The sequence below is a fragment of the Neopsephotus bourkii genome, unplaced genomic scaffold (genome assembly GCF_033783945.1).
Source record: "Neopsephotus bourkii isolate Nb327-2 ecotype Australia unplaced genomic scaffold, CSIRO-AGI_Nbou_v1 NB_838, whole genome shotgun sequence".
In the NCBI taxonomy this organism is placed as follows: domain Eukaryota; kingdom Metazoa; phylum Chordata; class Aves; order Psittaciformes; family Psittacidae; genus Neopsephotus; species Neopsephotus bourkii.
This window is the reverse complement of record NW_026901334.1, coordinates 808,729-823,829: the sequence shown is the minus strand read 5'-3', so window position 1 is coordinate 823,829 and position 15,101 is coordinate 808,729. Positions and strand designations below refer to the sequence as shown.

The 15,101-nt window shown below is 54.7% G+C and overlaps 1 protein-coding gene across 1 annotated transcript in view; it reads left to right on the top strand.

Moving 5' to 3' along the window:
* The window catches only part of PTPRS (protein tyrosine phosphatase receptor type S), a 135,548-nt gene extending 120,934 nt beyond the window's left edge, over window positions 1–14,614 (top strand). Inside the window, exons 24-35 of the mRNA XM_061355854.1 lie at window positions 1,771–1,868; window positions 4,413–4,536; window positions 7,113–7,288; window positions 7,842–7,961; window positions 8,072–8,226; window positions 9,563–9,848; window positions 10,256–10,434; window positions 11,112–11,238; window positions 11,316–11,441; window positions 12,439–12,593; window positions 13,269–13,404; window positions 13,825–14,614. Of these exons, the coding sequence (XP_061211838.1) occupies window positions 1,771–1,868; window positions 4,413–4,536; window positions 7,113–7,288; window positions 7,842–7,961; window positions 8,072–8,226; window positions 9,563–9,848; window positions 10,256–10,434; window positions 11,112–11,238; window positions 11,316–11,441; window positions 12,439–12,593; window positions 13,269–13,404; window positions 13,825–13,893 (1,751 nt within the window). The 3' untranslated portion in view covers window positions 13,894–14,614. The remainder of the gene's footprint in view (window positions 1–1,770; window positions 1,869–4,412; window positions 4,537–7,112; window positions 7,289–7,841; window positions 7,962–8,071; window positions 8,227–9,562; window positions 9,849–10,255; window positions 10,435–11,111; window positions 11,239–11,315; window positions 11,442–12,438; window positions 12,594–13,268; window positions 13,405–13,824) is intronic.
* Window positions 14,615–15,101: the final 487 nt, after the last annotated feature.

Sequence of the window (15,101 nt, the reverse complement as noted above, 5' to 3'; positions counted from 1 at the left end):
GGACAGCAAGTCACAGTAGGAGCTTTTCCTCCCTGAGCAGGGAGGCACTTCCTGCCCTGATCCTCAGCAGGTTAGAATGGAGCCAGGGCAGGCCCCGGGATACTTTGGGGTTGTTTTAGTGAGGGTTTCTTTGTCTATTCCCCCCCTGCCCCTTCTACTCTGAGCCACATTCCTTGTGCCTAGTTACATTCCTTGTGCCTAGTGCCATCCTAGTTAGCCACAGGATGCCTGGTTTGAGTGGTGCCTACTCCAGAGGTCCAGTTAGCTTAGGAGAGCCCTGTCTGAGTGGTGGCTGGAATGCCCACTCTGTGCAGACTCATCCTGTCCCCAGGCCTGGGGGAGGCCGCGTCTCTCCAGAAGTCACTGTAAAACTGCGGATGTCATGCTTGCTTTGCCATCTCTGTGCTGAGTTTTCAGAGTATCTGACCATGCTGCTGCCACCGCCGCTCTTTGTCACACACCAACACCCACGGGGCTCGAAATTCTCCCTGGCTTCCATCTCTTCTCCACTCCTGTCCTCACTGGGGGCACTGCCCAGGGCTTCTCGCCATGCTGCTGCCCTTGCCTGTCCGCTGGCGCTGGCAGCGGGATCGGCCGGCAGGCAGCATGGGAAGCCTTTGGAAAAACAAGATCCAATGCAGATGAGCAAAGCACGGAGCGCTTTTCCACCTCGTTTTCTAGCGGAGCTATTGGAGAGGGGAGGATGGGGAGGATCCCTGCTCTTCCCAGGGCTCCAGCGCCACTCTTGGAGCAGGATGTGCAAATCGCACTTGAGGCGCTGCTCAGCCCCGTTCATGGCTGAGATGTGCCTTCAGCCCGATGCAGCCTCACCCTCCAGTGTGTCTTGGAGGAGAGCAGGTCTGTTCCCTGGCAGTACTGGATGCATCAGTACCGGCACAGTGGAGCGCTGGTGAGGATTGCAGGGGTGAACCAGGGTCGGGAGGCATCAGTCTCCACAGCAAATTGCTTCCCATCACTTAGTATGAGAGGGGCAAGAGGATCTTTTGCCTCCCCATCCACCACAAAAGGTAACGCCATCCCCAGGAGAGGCTGTGGCAGGGCTGGCACAGCCTGGCCTGCAGATGGAAGAGGGTGAGCACAGAGCAGCACTGGCCATCTGCAGGCTGTGCTGTAGGAGGAACATCATCCACCAGCAGGAAGAGGAGCCAGTACTTCCCATTTCCATACCTGGTTGCACTCTTGGAGCGGTGAAGCTTAGACCACCACGTCCATGAGCTCACCAAGAAGCTTACAGAGCCAGTGGCTGTGCAAAGGACAGTTCCTGAAAAGCCTCCCCTGCTTCCCCCCATCTGCATTCCCTTCCCCACATCACCATGGTTGGCTGGATCCTGCCCCTTCCCTTCCTTTGTGTTGGACTTGGTTTCTGATCATTGCGGGTGCTGGAACATTTGCTGCGTAGGTTCCTCTGGCAGCGTTTGCTCATTTGAAGTCCACTATTGGAATCGCTCACACGCATCTGCTCTTTGGATTTTCCTTTTTGGTTTGCTCTGATTTACACATTGGAAACGGGGCCATCACGGGAACACGCTCATTTTACTGGTTTTATTATTTCCTTGATTTTGATTTGTTACTTCCAAGGACACAATTTCGAGCCCTGAATTCTTCTCTTCTAACCTCCCTACTTTCATTGCAGATCTTACATTGTAATTTATTTTCCTTTCTTGTTTCTTCTTTCTTATAACATGTGCAATGGTGATGGATTTTAGGTATTATTAAATGAGATTCTTTTCCTGCTGTCTTGTCTTTTAGGTATGCTCAGCCACCCACCAATCCCTGTTTCCGAGCTGGCTGAACACACAGAGCATCTCAAAGCTAATGATAACCTGAAATTGTCCCAAGAGTATGAGGTATGAGCAAGAGTGAGTGCTGTGCATGGCTTTGCAGAGCTAGGAATCGGGGAATTCAGCAAGGCTCTCATCCACGTACACAGAAGGGTTTAGCTGACATAAAGAAGCTGTTTGTGTATTGAAAATGAAGTCCTTGGTCAGTGCTTTGCTCGGTTCAGTTCTGGATCAGAAAGAGCCAAAGACAAGAATCTTGGGCAGGGTCTGAGCTCCCTTCAGGAAAAGGGATGCATTCCTGGAAGGGGGCAGCCAGACAGATGGGCTGGGGAGTTGTCCTTGGGGGTGCCTGTGTCTTAATGCGGAGCACGGAGACAACCAAGCCAAGGGATGTGATACCCGGGTTCAGATAGCTGAAGGCAATCGAGAGGAGCAGTGAGTCCTCCACAGCTGACACCATCAGCAGCCATGGAGATAAAGCTGAGGAAACAGGAGGATTTGTGCCTTCCCTGTCTTGGCTGGGGCCTCTGTGCTCGTGTTGTCTCCTTCCTGCTCCTGTTTAGTTGCTCAGTTGGGCTCCCGCAGTGACCAGCGTTCCCAATTGCTATCCCAGACTGTAAAATTCCCACCTTGCCAGAGCTAAGTCCCAAGGCAGCCTGAGTAGGGAAGGTGATGAGCATCATAGCCCCCTCATTACCTCTGCCAGTGCTTAGCACGACGTCCTTGTTAGCAGACAGGGAAGGGCTGTGTGCTGGCACAAATGTGCTCCTGTCCTCTCCTGGTACTGTGGCTGCATCAGCACTGGTTAAATCCCAGTGGTGCTGCTGGGGCCACTGGTACGTGGGCTGCTTCCACTGCAGATTGGTGGTATGAGTGAATGTCCTTTGTTGTTGTTCAAAGATACCAAATGCCCTGATGTTTTCACACTGATAACTGGTCCAGACTGCCCAGTGCTGTGTGCAGGCAGAGCAAGGGGATATTTCCTGAACAAAGGACTGGTTCTGGGATGGTTTCTCCCTGGTCTGACTTGCAAACATCATCATGCGTGAAGCAGCTCCATCCTCAGGGCTCTGCACCCACTGGGAGGGGTTCTGCTCTGCTGGGGTCTTTCACCCCGCAGGGGGGTGCAGGGGGAGCAGCAGCCTCTTAATGTGCTCTATCCAGATTTCAAAGGCTGATTTGCATAATGCAATATCCCAAGTGCCCTGGCTTCATTCCAGCACAACCTCCTCTGCTGGGAGAGCCAGAGCTAAACAAACATCACTAATGAAGTGAGCACGAGGCACGATGAGAGGGATGGAGAGCAAACAGGCACGTTACAATAGGATAAATACACGTTGGTTAGAGATGCTCCGCAGCAACAGGAGGACATTTTGTGAGGTGGTTTTGTGCCATCACTGGGGCTGAGCTGTGCCTGGGGAGCTCTGCGTGAGCACGGGCAGGGAAGGGCAGTGGGTGCATGGCGAGGGATCAGAGGGATGGATCAGGTCGGTGTGTGCAGGACCCTGTCCCAGCATCCAGCAGTGGCAGGGAGGGGGAGAGCGAACAGTGGGAAAGGCAGCTCTGCACGTTCCTGCCAAGCCTCCAATTGAGGCAAACCCCAAGGGCTCTGCAGAATGATGAAGGAATTAAGCCCTTGTTTTATTTAATTTGCTGGCTGAGGATTTAGAGGTAAATGTAATTAACCTAATTTCCATATCTGGGACAGATGGACTTCAGAGGGGGGAAAAACCCAACACAACCGCCCAAACCTGGCAGGAGAGGGGATTTTTCTCTCTAGTGCATTTCACTGTGTTCATCCCTTCTAGGAAAAGCCATGTTGATTCCTTTGCTTAAGGCCAGGGTCCTTACCCCTCCTCTGTCCAAGCAGACCCACTCCTCACATGCACCCTGCCAGGCTCCATGATGCTTCCTCCCTCCTTTGGACCTGGGGGACTTTCAGCACTGAGCTGTGGCCCCAGGTGATGCTCTCTCTGCTGTCTCTGCTCTGTACAGAGCAGCCAAGTCCCTTCCTGCTGCCCATGACAGCAAGCTTTTTTTCCCCGATGTTTCATATCCCATTAGCACATGTGGTTATAAACCTTGTCCTAGCTTAATCATCTTCTTCCTAGGTATTAGTACTCACCGAGACACTGGTGTATTTATGCCCTTCTTAATGGTTGTTCAGTTTAACCATGCACAGATTGAGGCTCTTCATCATTTCATAAATATATCCTGATGTGCTTGTGCCTGTTCTCTCCCCTTTGCTGGCCGTTTATCAGCAGGGCTGTAACTAATCCAGTGCAGAAGTAGGCTCCGAGGCCTCTGTGTTGCAGCCTGGAATTACACTGATGCTTTTGCCACCAGGTTGCACCATGCCAGAGGGGGAATTGTGTCAGGTACTGCTCTGGGTGCACTTGGGACCAAGGGAGATGGGACATAAGCGCCATGTGCCACCAGGCTGGGGCTTTTCCACACTGAAGATCAGTTCTTGAGGGAAGCAAGTGGTGAACGCTGCGTTCCTGAGCTCCACCTTCAGAGCCAGGCTCTGTCCCATGTGGAACGAGGCATTGAGAACTTGATTTGCTGCTTTCCCCTCTCTGACTCTCATTTCTCTCCCGCCCCCTGCAGTCCATTGACCCTGGCCAGCAGTTCACCTGGGAGCACTCCAACCTCGAAGTGAACAAGCCCAAAAACCGATACGCCAACGTGATTGCCTACGACCACTCGCGCGTCATCCTGCTGCCCATCGAAGGTACTGAGCACCTCGCTCCTGCGTGGTAGCACCTCAAGTTGCTGCAGGGAAACGGGTGGCAAATGCTCTCCTTCCTTCCCTGCCACCCTCTCTTTATATTCTCTTCGCATCTCCCTGGGAGCTTGGCACGGAGGTGCCTCTGTAAAGCAGGCGTTGGTTAAATCCTGGTGGCTGCACGGTCCCCGTAGTCCCTCATTCCAATAGCTGGTTTAGCAAGAAAATCTCTTCCCTTTACTTGTTGATCCTGGCTTGATGCGTATCTGGCTAAGAGGAAGCATTCAGACCACACAGGGCTTCAGGGGGAGCAGGACCGGGTCAGTGGGTGGCAGTGAACGTGGAGCTTGTCTGTAGAGGGGCTGAGTGAGAAGCAAAGCCAGGGCCAGCTGCACAGTGCAGGTGTCAGCCGCACCGCAGAGGTCTGGCTGCTGGGCTGCACTGATGGGAGGGGTGCTCGCTGCGCAGCTCCAGCTGCAGTCCTGCCCCCTGCGAGGCTCAGCAGAGAAGGGGTCCGGGGTAGCCCCTAGGTCAGAAACTGTTTCTTGAGCTTCTTGTGTGAGGGCTGGTGCAGCCAGGACATTTACACTGGGTTTCACAACTGGGGCTCTTGACAGAGCTGGGATGAGAGGGGGCTCTTGGTGATGGAGGTGATGCAGTTGAACAGGGCTCGTGCTTTGGTTGCTGCTGCTGAGATAATACTTCAGTTCCATTGTCTCGGGTTGTGTGTGGCTGTGCTGGGCAGATAAAGCGTTTAAGATCAGTCTTGCATTGCCAAGAGCTGATCATCGGAGTAGAGAGGCTGTGGGATGTCCCAGTAACCCCCTGCTGAACGGAAAGGTTAACGCAGAAGCCTTCATGACAAGGGAATTGCTGGAATAATCTCCCTGTTCCGAGGTAATGCTGAGGGATGTGGAGAAGTGGCAGAGCTGTTCTGAGGTAACACCAGATCGTGGTGATCTGCACAAGTCTGGTTTGGTCCTGTCTGCCATGAGAGGGTTTGAAACCTTTCTGACTCTGAAGATGACTCTGTTCTGGCTTGGTTTGCTTCTGAGATGAATATTGTATGAGCCAAGCAATGGCTCTAAAAAGTTGCCTTGTCATTCAAGGGAAAGAACAGAGCACAAGTGTGGAAGTGAAGGGCTCTTGGGGCTGGTCTTGGCTCTCAGGAAGGAGTTGGATGCAGGCAGCAATCCCATCTCTGCCCAGGTGGCCTCGTGAGGGCCCAGTGGTGCAAGTATGGCTGGCCAGGGCTTAATTCTCGAGCATCTGAGAGGTTCGGAGATGTCTTGGCTGGCGTGTTCCTTCCTACTGGAAGATGCTCCATGCTGAGGGCTGGAAGATGAAAGGAGCTGGAGGAATTAGTTGTTGCTTTCCCTTTGTTTGAAGCTGGATTTGTCAAGGCTGCAGATCTCCGCCGTCTGCTTGGTCAGGAAGAAGCAGTGGCTTTAATTCTGGGACTTCTCTGTGATGGGGCCCATCACACAGTGACACACTGCAGGGGCTCATGGCCACCGTTTGCAAGCACAGAGCGGACCCAGGGGGCTGGAGAGGAGGTGAATGTGGAAGCTGAGCCTCGGTGATGTCCCCACTGCTGCAGCCCAGCCACCTCCCCCTGGAGCCTGAGCCCGGGCAGGAAGGGGGCAGGAATCCGCTCCTACCAGAGCTGAGCTCAGCCGGCACCGCGGGGGCTGGCAGGCAGTCGGCACAGGTCGCCCCTCGCCAGCAGGCACAGCCATGGCTCTTCTGCAGCAGGATGGGGACAGCAGCCCCATCTCCTGGGGTACCGCTCCCCTGCAGACAGGGGTTAAGGGCTCGGTGCGGAGTGAACCACAGGGGAGCAGGACCCTGCCCCTCGCCAGCCTCGTGGCTCTGCAGCTCAACCTGAAGCTTGCCAGGGTCTGTTCTCACTGCAGAGCACTTTGCTGCTGCCACGGCCCAGTCACCCTCCTGGCTCTGGCAGCACCTCCTGCCTCCAGCGAGGACATGGGCAATGCAGCTGTAGCTCAATAGCCTGGAACTCCTGAATAGGAAAGAGCCCACTCCTAAAACCGACAGCGGACAGCTCAGAGCTGGTCAGAGGCTGTCATTTCAAAGCCTTTCCTGGCTGAATCGAGCCTGGTTTTATTCCTTGCTTTGCCCAGCTGTAGCTCACCACCTGGGGTGAGACTGTGGACAGCACAGTGCATCAGCCAGCTCCATTTGCTGCCATTTGCTGGCTCTTCTGGGACAAGGACTTAGTTTTGTCCTTTTGGACCAGAGAAGGAAGAGCCCTGGACCAGGACTTTTGCTCCCGTTAGCACACCAGGGAGATGACCGTGATTTCAAGGCTTGAGATTCAGTCTCTTTAATGCCTTGTGCAAGCAGTTGTTTGTTTCCCTTCAATGCAGACCCTCGAGCAGGAGCTTGAGCTAAGAGAAGCTCTAAGCCTGTTACCCCCAGCTGTGATTCTAACCCATCAAGCCACCATGTCTCCAGTACTTTTGCAGGGGGATTCTCTATACCAACATCTCCTCACGCTTCCAACTGTATAGAAAGTCCTGTGCAATGCACTCACTTGCTCTTGCTCTGATCTAATGCAGGGATTGTGGGCAGTGATTACATTAACGCCAACTACATTGATGGCTATCGGAAGCAGAATGCCTACATTGCCACGCAGGGGCCTCTGCCAGAGACCTTTGGAGACTTTTGGAGGATGGTGTGGGAGCAGCGTTCAGCCACTATTGTTATGATGACTAAGCTGGAGGAGAAATCACGGGTAAGATGCAGGAGAGGGATGACTGGTTAGTCATAATCCTGGGGGATTGGAGGGTAGGGCTGGGGAACAGCAGATCCCTTTGATCTGCAGCCCACATGGATGTCAGTGGGGGATTGCTGCTGCTTTGCCAGCACCCTGAAAGTCCCGTGATTCATTGCTTTGGAAAAAACCCCAAAGCATTCACCCTGGAACGCTGCAGCCTCCTTTGCAATTCCAAGAGAAGAGGACGCTCAATCCCACTGCATGCTTTGTGGGGCTGTCTCCGAGTTAATCATGTGGCAAGTTTCACATTCAGTTCTCTTGTTTAACAAGCCCCAGTACATTCACTCTGGTCTTCAGGATCATTCCACTCTATTGTCTACATGATTGATGTGGTGCATCAAAGGCTGTGCTTAGTAGGAGCTTTTCATGCGGGGTTTGTCCCTGTTGTGGTGCTCTGGGCAGACGGTTCTTGTGCTTCCCTCCCTTCAGCAGCCTGGGCAACACAAGATGGTTCTGGAATGGGCTTCCCCTTGGGTTTGTTCAGCTCTGAGCAATGCCTCTTCTCTTCCAGATAAAGTGTGACCAGTACTGGCCAGGCCGAGGTACAGACACCTATGGGATGATTCAGGTGACGTTACTCGACACCATTGAATTGGCCACGTTCTGCGTTCGAACGTTCTCCCTTCATAAGGTGAGCTTTAGCCTGGGGTTATCCTGGGGCTGGGCTCCCTGCCCATGGCACGGGCAGGCCATGGCTGTGTTGGCACCTCCCATTACTCCTGTGTCCTTTTGTCTGTGCAGAATGGCTCCAGTGAGAAGCGGGAGGTTCGCCAGTTCCAGTTCACAGCGTGGCCTGACCACGGGGTCCCCGAGTACCCAACCCCGTTCCTGGCCTTCCTGAGACGGGTGAAGACCTGCAACCCCCCTGATGCCGGTCCCATCGTGGTGCACTGCAGGTACTGGTTCCCTTCACCCCACCCTGCGTGGGGCCGTCTGCAAGGGAGGCAGCTCAGAAGGATGTGGGTTTGCCTCTAGGAGATGGGTGCAGTCTCCTGGTGAGTGCCCAACCAGAGCTCTCCTGTGCCAGGCACCACCCGAGGAGGCTCCCTGGGGTCTGCACTGAGTGCAGGATTCCCTGAGCTGAGAGCGAGGGGCTCAGTTTGCACCCAGCCCTGGGCTCGTGTTGGCAGTGGGAAGCAGCCTGTGCTGTGCCGGTGGCTGGTTTGTGTAGGGGTTGTTTCTTGTCACACGGGGAAAGGAGGAGGATGGGTGTGACCTAGGAAGCTGCTCGGTGTCGCTGCAGGGGGTGTTTGGGAGGCAGAGCTGCTGTCAAGAAGAGAGCTGCCAGTGATTGAAAGGGGGGGTTCAGTGCTGCAGCCACTCTGAGGATGATGGACTGGAGGAAGCTGCTTTGGGCAGGCATTTCCCTAATTCCATTTCCAGTCCAAGAGGAATGCCTGCAGCCTCAACTTGGGAGCAGCCCCGGGTTCCTCAGGCGGGTGGGGAGGAACCTGCAGCTTGCTCTGCACTGGGGGAAGACATCTGAGTCCTGTACAGGCTGCTGGGGGAGCCAGTCCTGCCTCTAACCAGGCTGTGTAAGTGGGCAGCGTATCAGTAACCTTGCACATGGCAACTGCCGTGTGCCTCAGAGCCTGACCGGAGCTGCCAGCTCACAGCGTGCGGACCCAGCCCCACATCAGCTGCTGGATCCTTGCCCCAGCTGCAGTCACCGGCCTGGGGCAGGCTCTGGTCTCATTAACACAGACCAAGGGGCTGCACTGCAGTGGTAAAAGGAGACCCTTTATTAACAGCAGCGAGTGCCTGGCCCTGCAGAGCCCTGCTGAGGCACAGAAGCCATTTCCACGCAGGTTTGATGTTACCCCACGCACAGGCACACTGAGGGGAAGAGGTGACACGCGTTGCCCATTGCAGCGTCAGCAGTGTCTCGGCTGCTGAAAGGTCTGAGTGATTAAAGGTGCTGTTTGAGCCCTTGGACCAGGCCAGCCTTTAGTTCAGGCCAGAGCCCCCTACCTGGAACTGGCCTAAGTGGGTGTCTGGTGGGAGAGCTGTGTCCGGAGGCTGTCACGGAGCAACAGGCACAGACCAGGGGCAGCCTCGCACCTTCCCTCAGTAGCTGTGGATCCTTCCCAGGCACTGAGCATCTCTTGTTCACCTCTTGGCCTCGTGCATCTTTGTACCATGATCCCTGCAGCTGGTGGCACTCGGGGAAGGGGAACCCCTTCTTCCTGGGCAGAACAAGCCATTGCTTCATCTTCTGCCTTGCCTTTGCAGCGCGGGCGTTGGACGGACCGGCTGCTTCATCGTGATCGATGCCATGCTGGAGAGGATAAAGCACGAGAAGACAGTGGACATTTACGGGCACGTCACCCTCATGAGGTCACAGCGCAACTACATGGTGCAGACAGAGGACCAGTACAGCTTTATACACGATGCCTTGCTTGAGGCTGTTGCCTGTGGCAACACGGAGGTCCCAGCCAGGAATCTCTACACCTACATCCAGAAGCTGGCACAGATCGAGGCCAGAGAGCACGTGACAGGCATGGAGCTGGAGTTCAAGGTAATGGGAGATGCTTGGATGGGGACAGCAGGCCCTGGGGAAGGCCCCGTGTTCCCCACAGGAGCGTTGTTGTGTGGCACCCATAGCACACAGGAGCCTTTACAAGGCTGATGGGAACTTTCTCATTCCATGCTACAGAAGTAATTACTTCTCTGACTTAGGCTGCTGCTGTTCCTGGGGGGTGCTCTGGTCATTGCCCAGTGAGGGTGAATTTGCTCCCTCCTTAGATGAGGGGGGTTTAACTTGGCCTCAGGGCAAGGCTCGGGCTCTGTCCCCACTCCCTCCCAATGCAAAGGAGGCCCCAGCAGGCAGGCCAGCGCACTGGGACCCGGGGGGCAAGCGGGCTCCATAGGGCTGAAGCCAAACGCAAGCAGGTGAGCAGTGGTTGTGCTCTGCTTTGCCCGCAGCGCCTCGCCAACTCCAAGGCTCACACCTCCAGGTTCATCAGCGCCAACCTCCCCTGCAACAAGTTCAAGAACCGCCTGGTGAACATCATGCCCTACGAGACCACCCGCGTCTGCCTCCAGCCCATCCGAGGGGTGGAGGGCTCCGACTACATCAATGCCAGCTTCATCGATGGCTACAGGTAACCAGCACCCTGCTGCCCGCCGCGCTCTGAGTCCAGGGATGCAGAGGCAGGAAGGGCTGGACTGGCTCCTAACAGCGGGGAGCAGTTGTTCCGTTCCATACACACAGTGGTACGATGCTAGAGGTGAACTCCCTCTTCCTGACGGCCAACACCCCCCACACAGACTCAAATAGAACCTTCTGATCAGCTTTATTCCTGTGATCTTAAAATTACTCCCTGAAAGAAACCAGAGCCTTCTCCAGCTGCAGGTCCTAAACATAGCATGCGAGTGCGGGGTGCATTGTGCCAGTGGGAGGTTTCTAAAAACAGATGAGCCTTTTATTGCTTCTGTATGACTTCTGACAGCTTCCCACAGGCAATCCATGCCCTGAGCTGCAGCCTTCCCCTGCTGTGCTCAGAGCCCAGGCACCTAAAGCTGAGCCTTAACTGAGGCAGCAGCACAACCCCACGAGCACGTTTCTGCACCTTCCTCCATCCAGGACATCCTGCTGGGAAATGTAGACAGGGACAGCTTGGGTTTGGCCATTGGCACCAGAGCCACCTCCTTCCCCCTTAGACCTTGCACTGCTCCCATTCTGCCCCACCATTCCCATTTGATTTCCTCCTCTCCAGCCTTTGCATGCCTTTCCCTCTCCCCACGCCACTGACCCCGCGCGGGCTTTGTGCTCCTGCAGGCAGCAGAAGGCTTACATTGCCACTCAAGGGCCCCTGGCAGAGACCACAGAGGATTTCTGGCGGATGCTGTGGGAGAACAACTCCACCATCGTGGTGATGCTGACGAAGCTGCGGGAGATGGGGCGGGTGAGTGCGTGCTGAGGGGGAGCAAGGGGGAGGCCGCAGCACAAGGGCTAACGGAGCCCTTCCTTCGCCCTTGGCAGGAGAAGTGCCACCAGTACTGGCCAGCGGAGCGCTCGGCCCGGTACCAGTACTTCGTGGTGGATCCCATGGCTGAGTACAACATGCCCCAGTACATCCTGCGGGAGTTCAAGGTCACTGATGCCAGGGTAAGTGGGGCAGGATGTGCTTGTGAGGGTTGGGGCTGGGCTGGACTGGTTCAAACCCATGGCCTAGGGGAGGTGGGTACAGAAAACAAGGGGGTTTGGTGCGGTTCAGCTCCCATAGGAAAGACTGAGGTGTAAGCACTTCCTCTGTGATACAGAGTGTGGGATTAGCATCAGTGGAGGAGAGGATTAGCATCACATTAGGTGCAGTGAGGAGCAGAGCACACAAACACAGACTGTACTTGAATACACTTGACTCTTCTTACAGATGGAAAGTAGTTCTGTAACCTGTGCTCACTAATCACAGTAGTGACTCACTCGGGTAGAGCTGTACCCAGCTTCTGGCTTTACCTGCAGCTCATTTGAGATGAAAGCAGAAAACAGCATCTCTCCAAACAGCCACTACAGACCCCAGGAGCCTCTGCACCCTACGGCAGATGGATGGAGGCACTGTTACTCAGAGGGCCACATTCCCTCAAATCATTGTAGATTCCGTGTCAGATTTCTCATCCAAAGGAACATCTCAGAAGTGTGTGTAGCAAATGGAACCCTCCCTCTCAGGGAGGCTCCTGCTTCGGAGGGTGCCAGTTATAGAACCTGCTCATTGGAGCTGCAAGGCTGAGGAGGAGGATGCCTCATCGGTCCTGGCAGGACAAGATTTATCCTCCTGTCGGCTGCACTTCTGACACCGCAGCAACTCTCACTCAGGATTGATGGCGAGGCCACGACCTCACCTTGAATGGTCCTTTTGCTGCAGGCTCCATCTGTGCAGGTTTGCAGTGGGCAGAGCTCCCTGCCAGAGCACAGATCAGGACTGACAGCCTCAACATGAACAGCTTCATCACTGTGGCTCCAGATAACACACGCACGCACGCACCCCTCCTCCTGCGTATAACAAACTGGGTTTGGGGTTTGTGCCCCTCGGTGACCCGGTGACACCAGGGGGGATTTTCTGTGCCCTGTGTGTCCGGGCACTGTTTCAGTGGTGCTGTTCCCCCAGGACGGGCAGTCCCGGACCGTGCGGCAGTTCCAGTTCACGGACTGGCCCGAGCAGGGCGTGCCGAAATCAGGAGAGGGGTTCATCGACTTCATCGGCCAGGTCCATAAGACCAAGGAGCAGTTCGGCCAGGACGGCCCCATCTCTGTCCATTGCAGGTAGGCTGGTGCCAAAGGCAACACCCGTTGAGCTCTGCATGGGACAGAGCAGAGAGAATTCAAACCCCGCAGTTCTCGCCCTCCTTTCCCAGCCCATCTTTGCAGGCAGATTTCTGGGGGTGTCTGGAGGGGGGGGTGCCAAACACTTGTTTCTGCCTCCCCAACTCACATCCCTTCAGGCCTGGGCACTGCCCACAAGGCCTTTAGCCCTTTGTACCTAAGGGAGAGGTGTGAGCTGCTGATGCTCTGAAGGAGATGGGACCCACATCGTTAATCGGTAGCTCACCTGCAGAATTAGAAGTGTTTTGTACCAGTCTTAACCTAGTTCTGCATCTCTGACACTACTGGGGGGTGTTTGCTGATAGCAAGAATTGTACCTCCCATCCCCTGGGTAGGAGAATGGAGGCATTCTGCACAGTCTGTAGTTGAAGAAGCCTGTTGTTACACAGTGGGAATGATTTCTACGCTGATGCTGGGCACCACTACCCAAAGCTTTTGAGTCTTCATTTTATTCCACTTTCTCCACCATGTCTTTGGGTCACCCTCTCTGGCAGTTCCACTCTTTCCTACCTCCAGTTCCCACATGGGCGTAAGACCCAGCTCAGCCATGGTGTAGCCTCAGCATTCAGAGCACTGTTTGCACACTGTAACGTGTTTTGCCTCCCGTTGCTGCAGCGCTGGCGTGGGCAGGACCGGGGTGTTCATCACGCTGAGCATCGTCCTGGAGAGGATGCGTTACGAGGGTGTTGTAGATATTTTCCAGACAGTCAAGATGCTGCGAACACAACGACCTGCAATGGTGCAGACAGAGGTAAGGGCAGTGGGGATCCCATCCTGCTGCAGCCAAGCCCGGGGCTGCCCTGGCTGAGTTGGAGCCTGTTTTGCTTCCCTAACCAAGCCCAGGCAGAATCCTCACCTGAAGCTGGCTCAGCCCGGGCTGCTCCAGGTTCACCTCAGCTGTAAAGTCTCTTAAAGCTTCCACCCCAGCCACCAGCCTCATCCCCACCCCAGTGCCTCCAACCCAGCCCCATTCCGAAGGGTTCCTGGGGGTGATGCGTGTCGAGGAGATGCACAAACAATAAAGGGAAGGGGTTTCCTTCCCCCGTAGTCTGCAGCTCTTTGGGATTAGAAGAGCCTGTGCCTGGTTCCTGCCCAAGCAGGCTGGAAAGAGGGCAGGGAGCCCAAGGAGCTATTGCAAACCTCTGAAGCTGGTTCTCTTTCCTGCCCATAGGATGAATACCAGTTCTGTTACCAGGCAGCTCTGGAGTATCTGGGAAGTTTTGATCACTATGCAACATAAAAAGCCATCCGTTGTGCAGACTTTACCAACCACTTAAGTCCTGGAAGGCCTCTTTTGACCCAGGAGGAGTGCTTGAACTTACAAAACTGAATCAGAAGAAGTACCTTTTCATCTGGACAATGCATTGGGGAGCAGGGGGAAGGACTGAGAGGAACACCCACCCCTTCAGGAACTCCATGTTGTAACCTGGACCGTGAAGAGGCAGCTCAGGAGGTTGCTGAAGGACTGCTTGAAGTGGTGACCTGCTCTTGTTACCTCAAGTGGTGTTCGCTGGGGAGGACGTACGAACAGCAGGAGGCAGATCCGAAAGCTAAAACACACCTTGGCGACGTGAGCGCTGGAGAAGGGAAGGAACCGACTTTGGTTACACCATTAGAGTTCAGTTCATTTACTAATATAGTTGGCAGGCTTTAAAGGAAGTCACTCGCAGAATGGAAGGGGTTCTGTAACAGATAAGGAACTAAATCTCAACCCTTAGGGTCAGGAGTTCTTCTAGCTGGAGTCTTAATAACCTCAGTATCAGCACTGGGATGATTCTGGGCTTACAGGCACCTTGCAGACAGCCCCTGCCCCCCTGTGATGTTTTATAGCTCACCTTTGGAATACTTGGAACATTCCTCATTTCTTCTAATTCCAAAACTTCTTTTTTAGGATATTTAAAACCCCCCAGAGAGAGCGAGAGAGGCGCGAACCCAGCCCTGCCTGGGCTCGGTGCCCCCTCCCTCCCTGTGCCACAGGTAAAGGTGGCAGCTCCCGGGTCAGCTGCCCCTAAGGCATTCACCTGAGCAGAGCTGGGCCCCCCCTGCCCCTTTCATTGCCCCCTCACCCAGCCCCATCCTGCCGGGAGCATCCCCCTGCAAGGAGCCCAACAAATTCACCTCCAGCAGGCACCAGCTCCTGGTGCAGAGACCCCCAGGGCGGCCCCGGTGCCGTCCCACCCCGAGCCCCTTGGCACGGCTGCGCCCATGCCCTGGCTGTGGGAATAGGTGGGAAAGCCCAAGTGTGATGGTTCCAAGGCAGATCCCGTGAGTGGCTTTCTTTAAAGCATCGATGTAACTGTAACAAGTGACATTACCTTCTTTTTGGTTTTTTTTAAATAGTGTATTTTTTCCTTTTTTTTTTTTTAAGAAAAAAGACAATATCAGTCAATGAATTTAAAAAAGAAAAATTTGCTTATTTGTTCATATTCTGTTCAAAGACAGTCTATT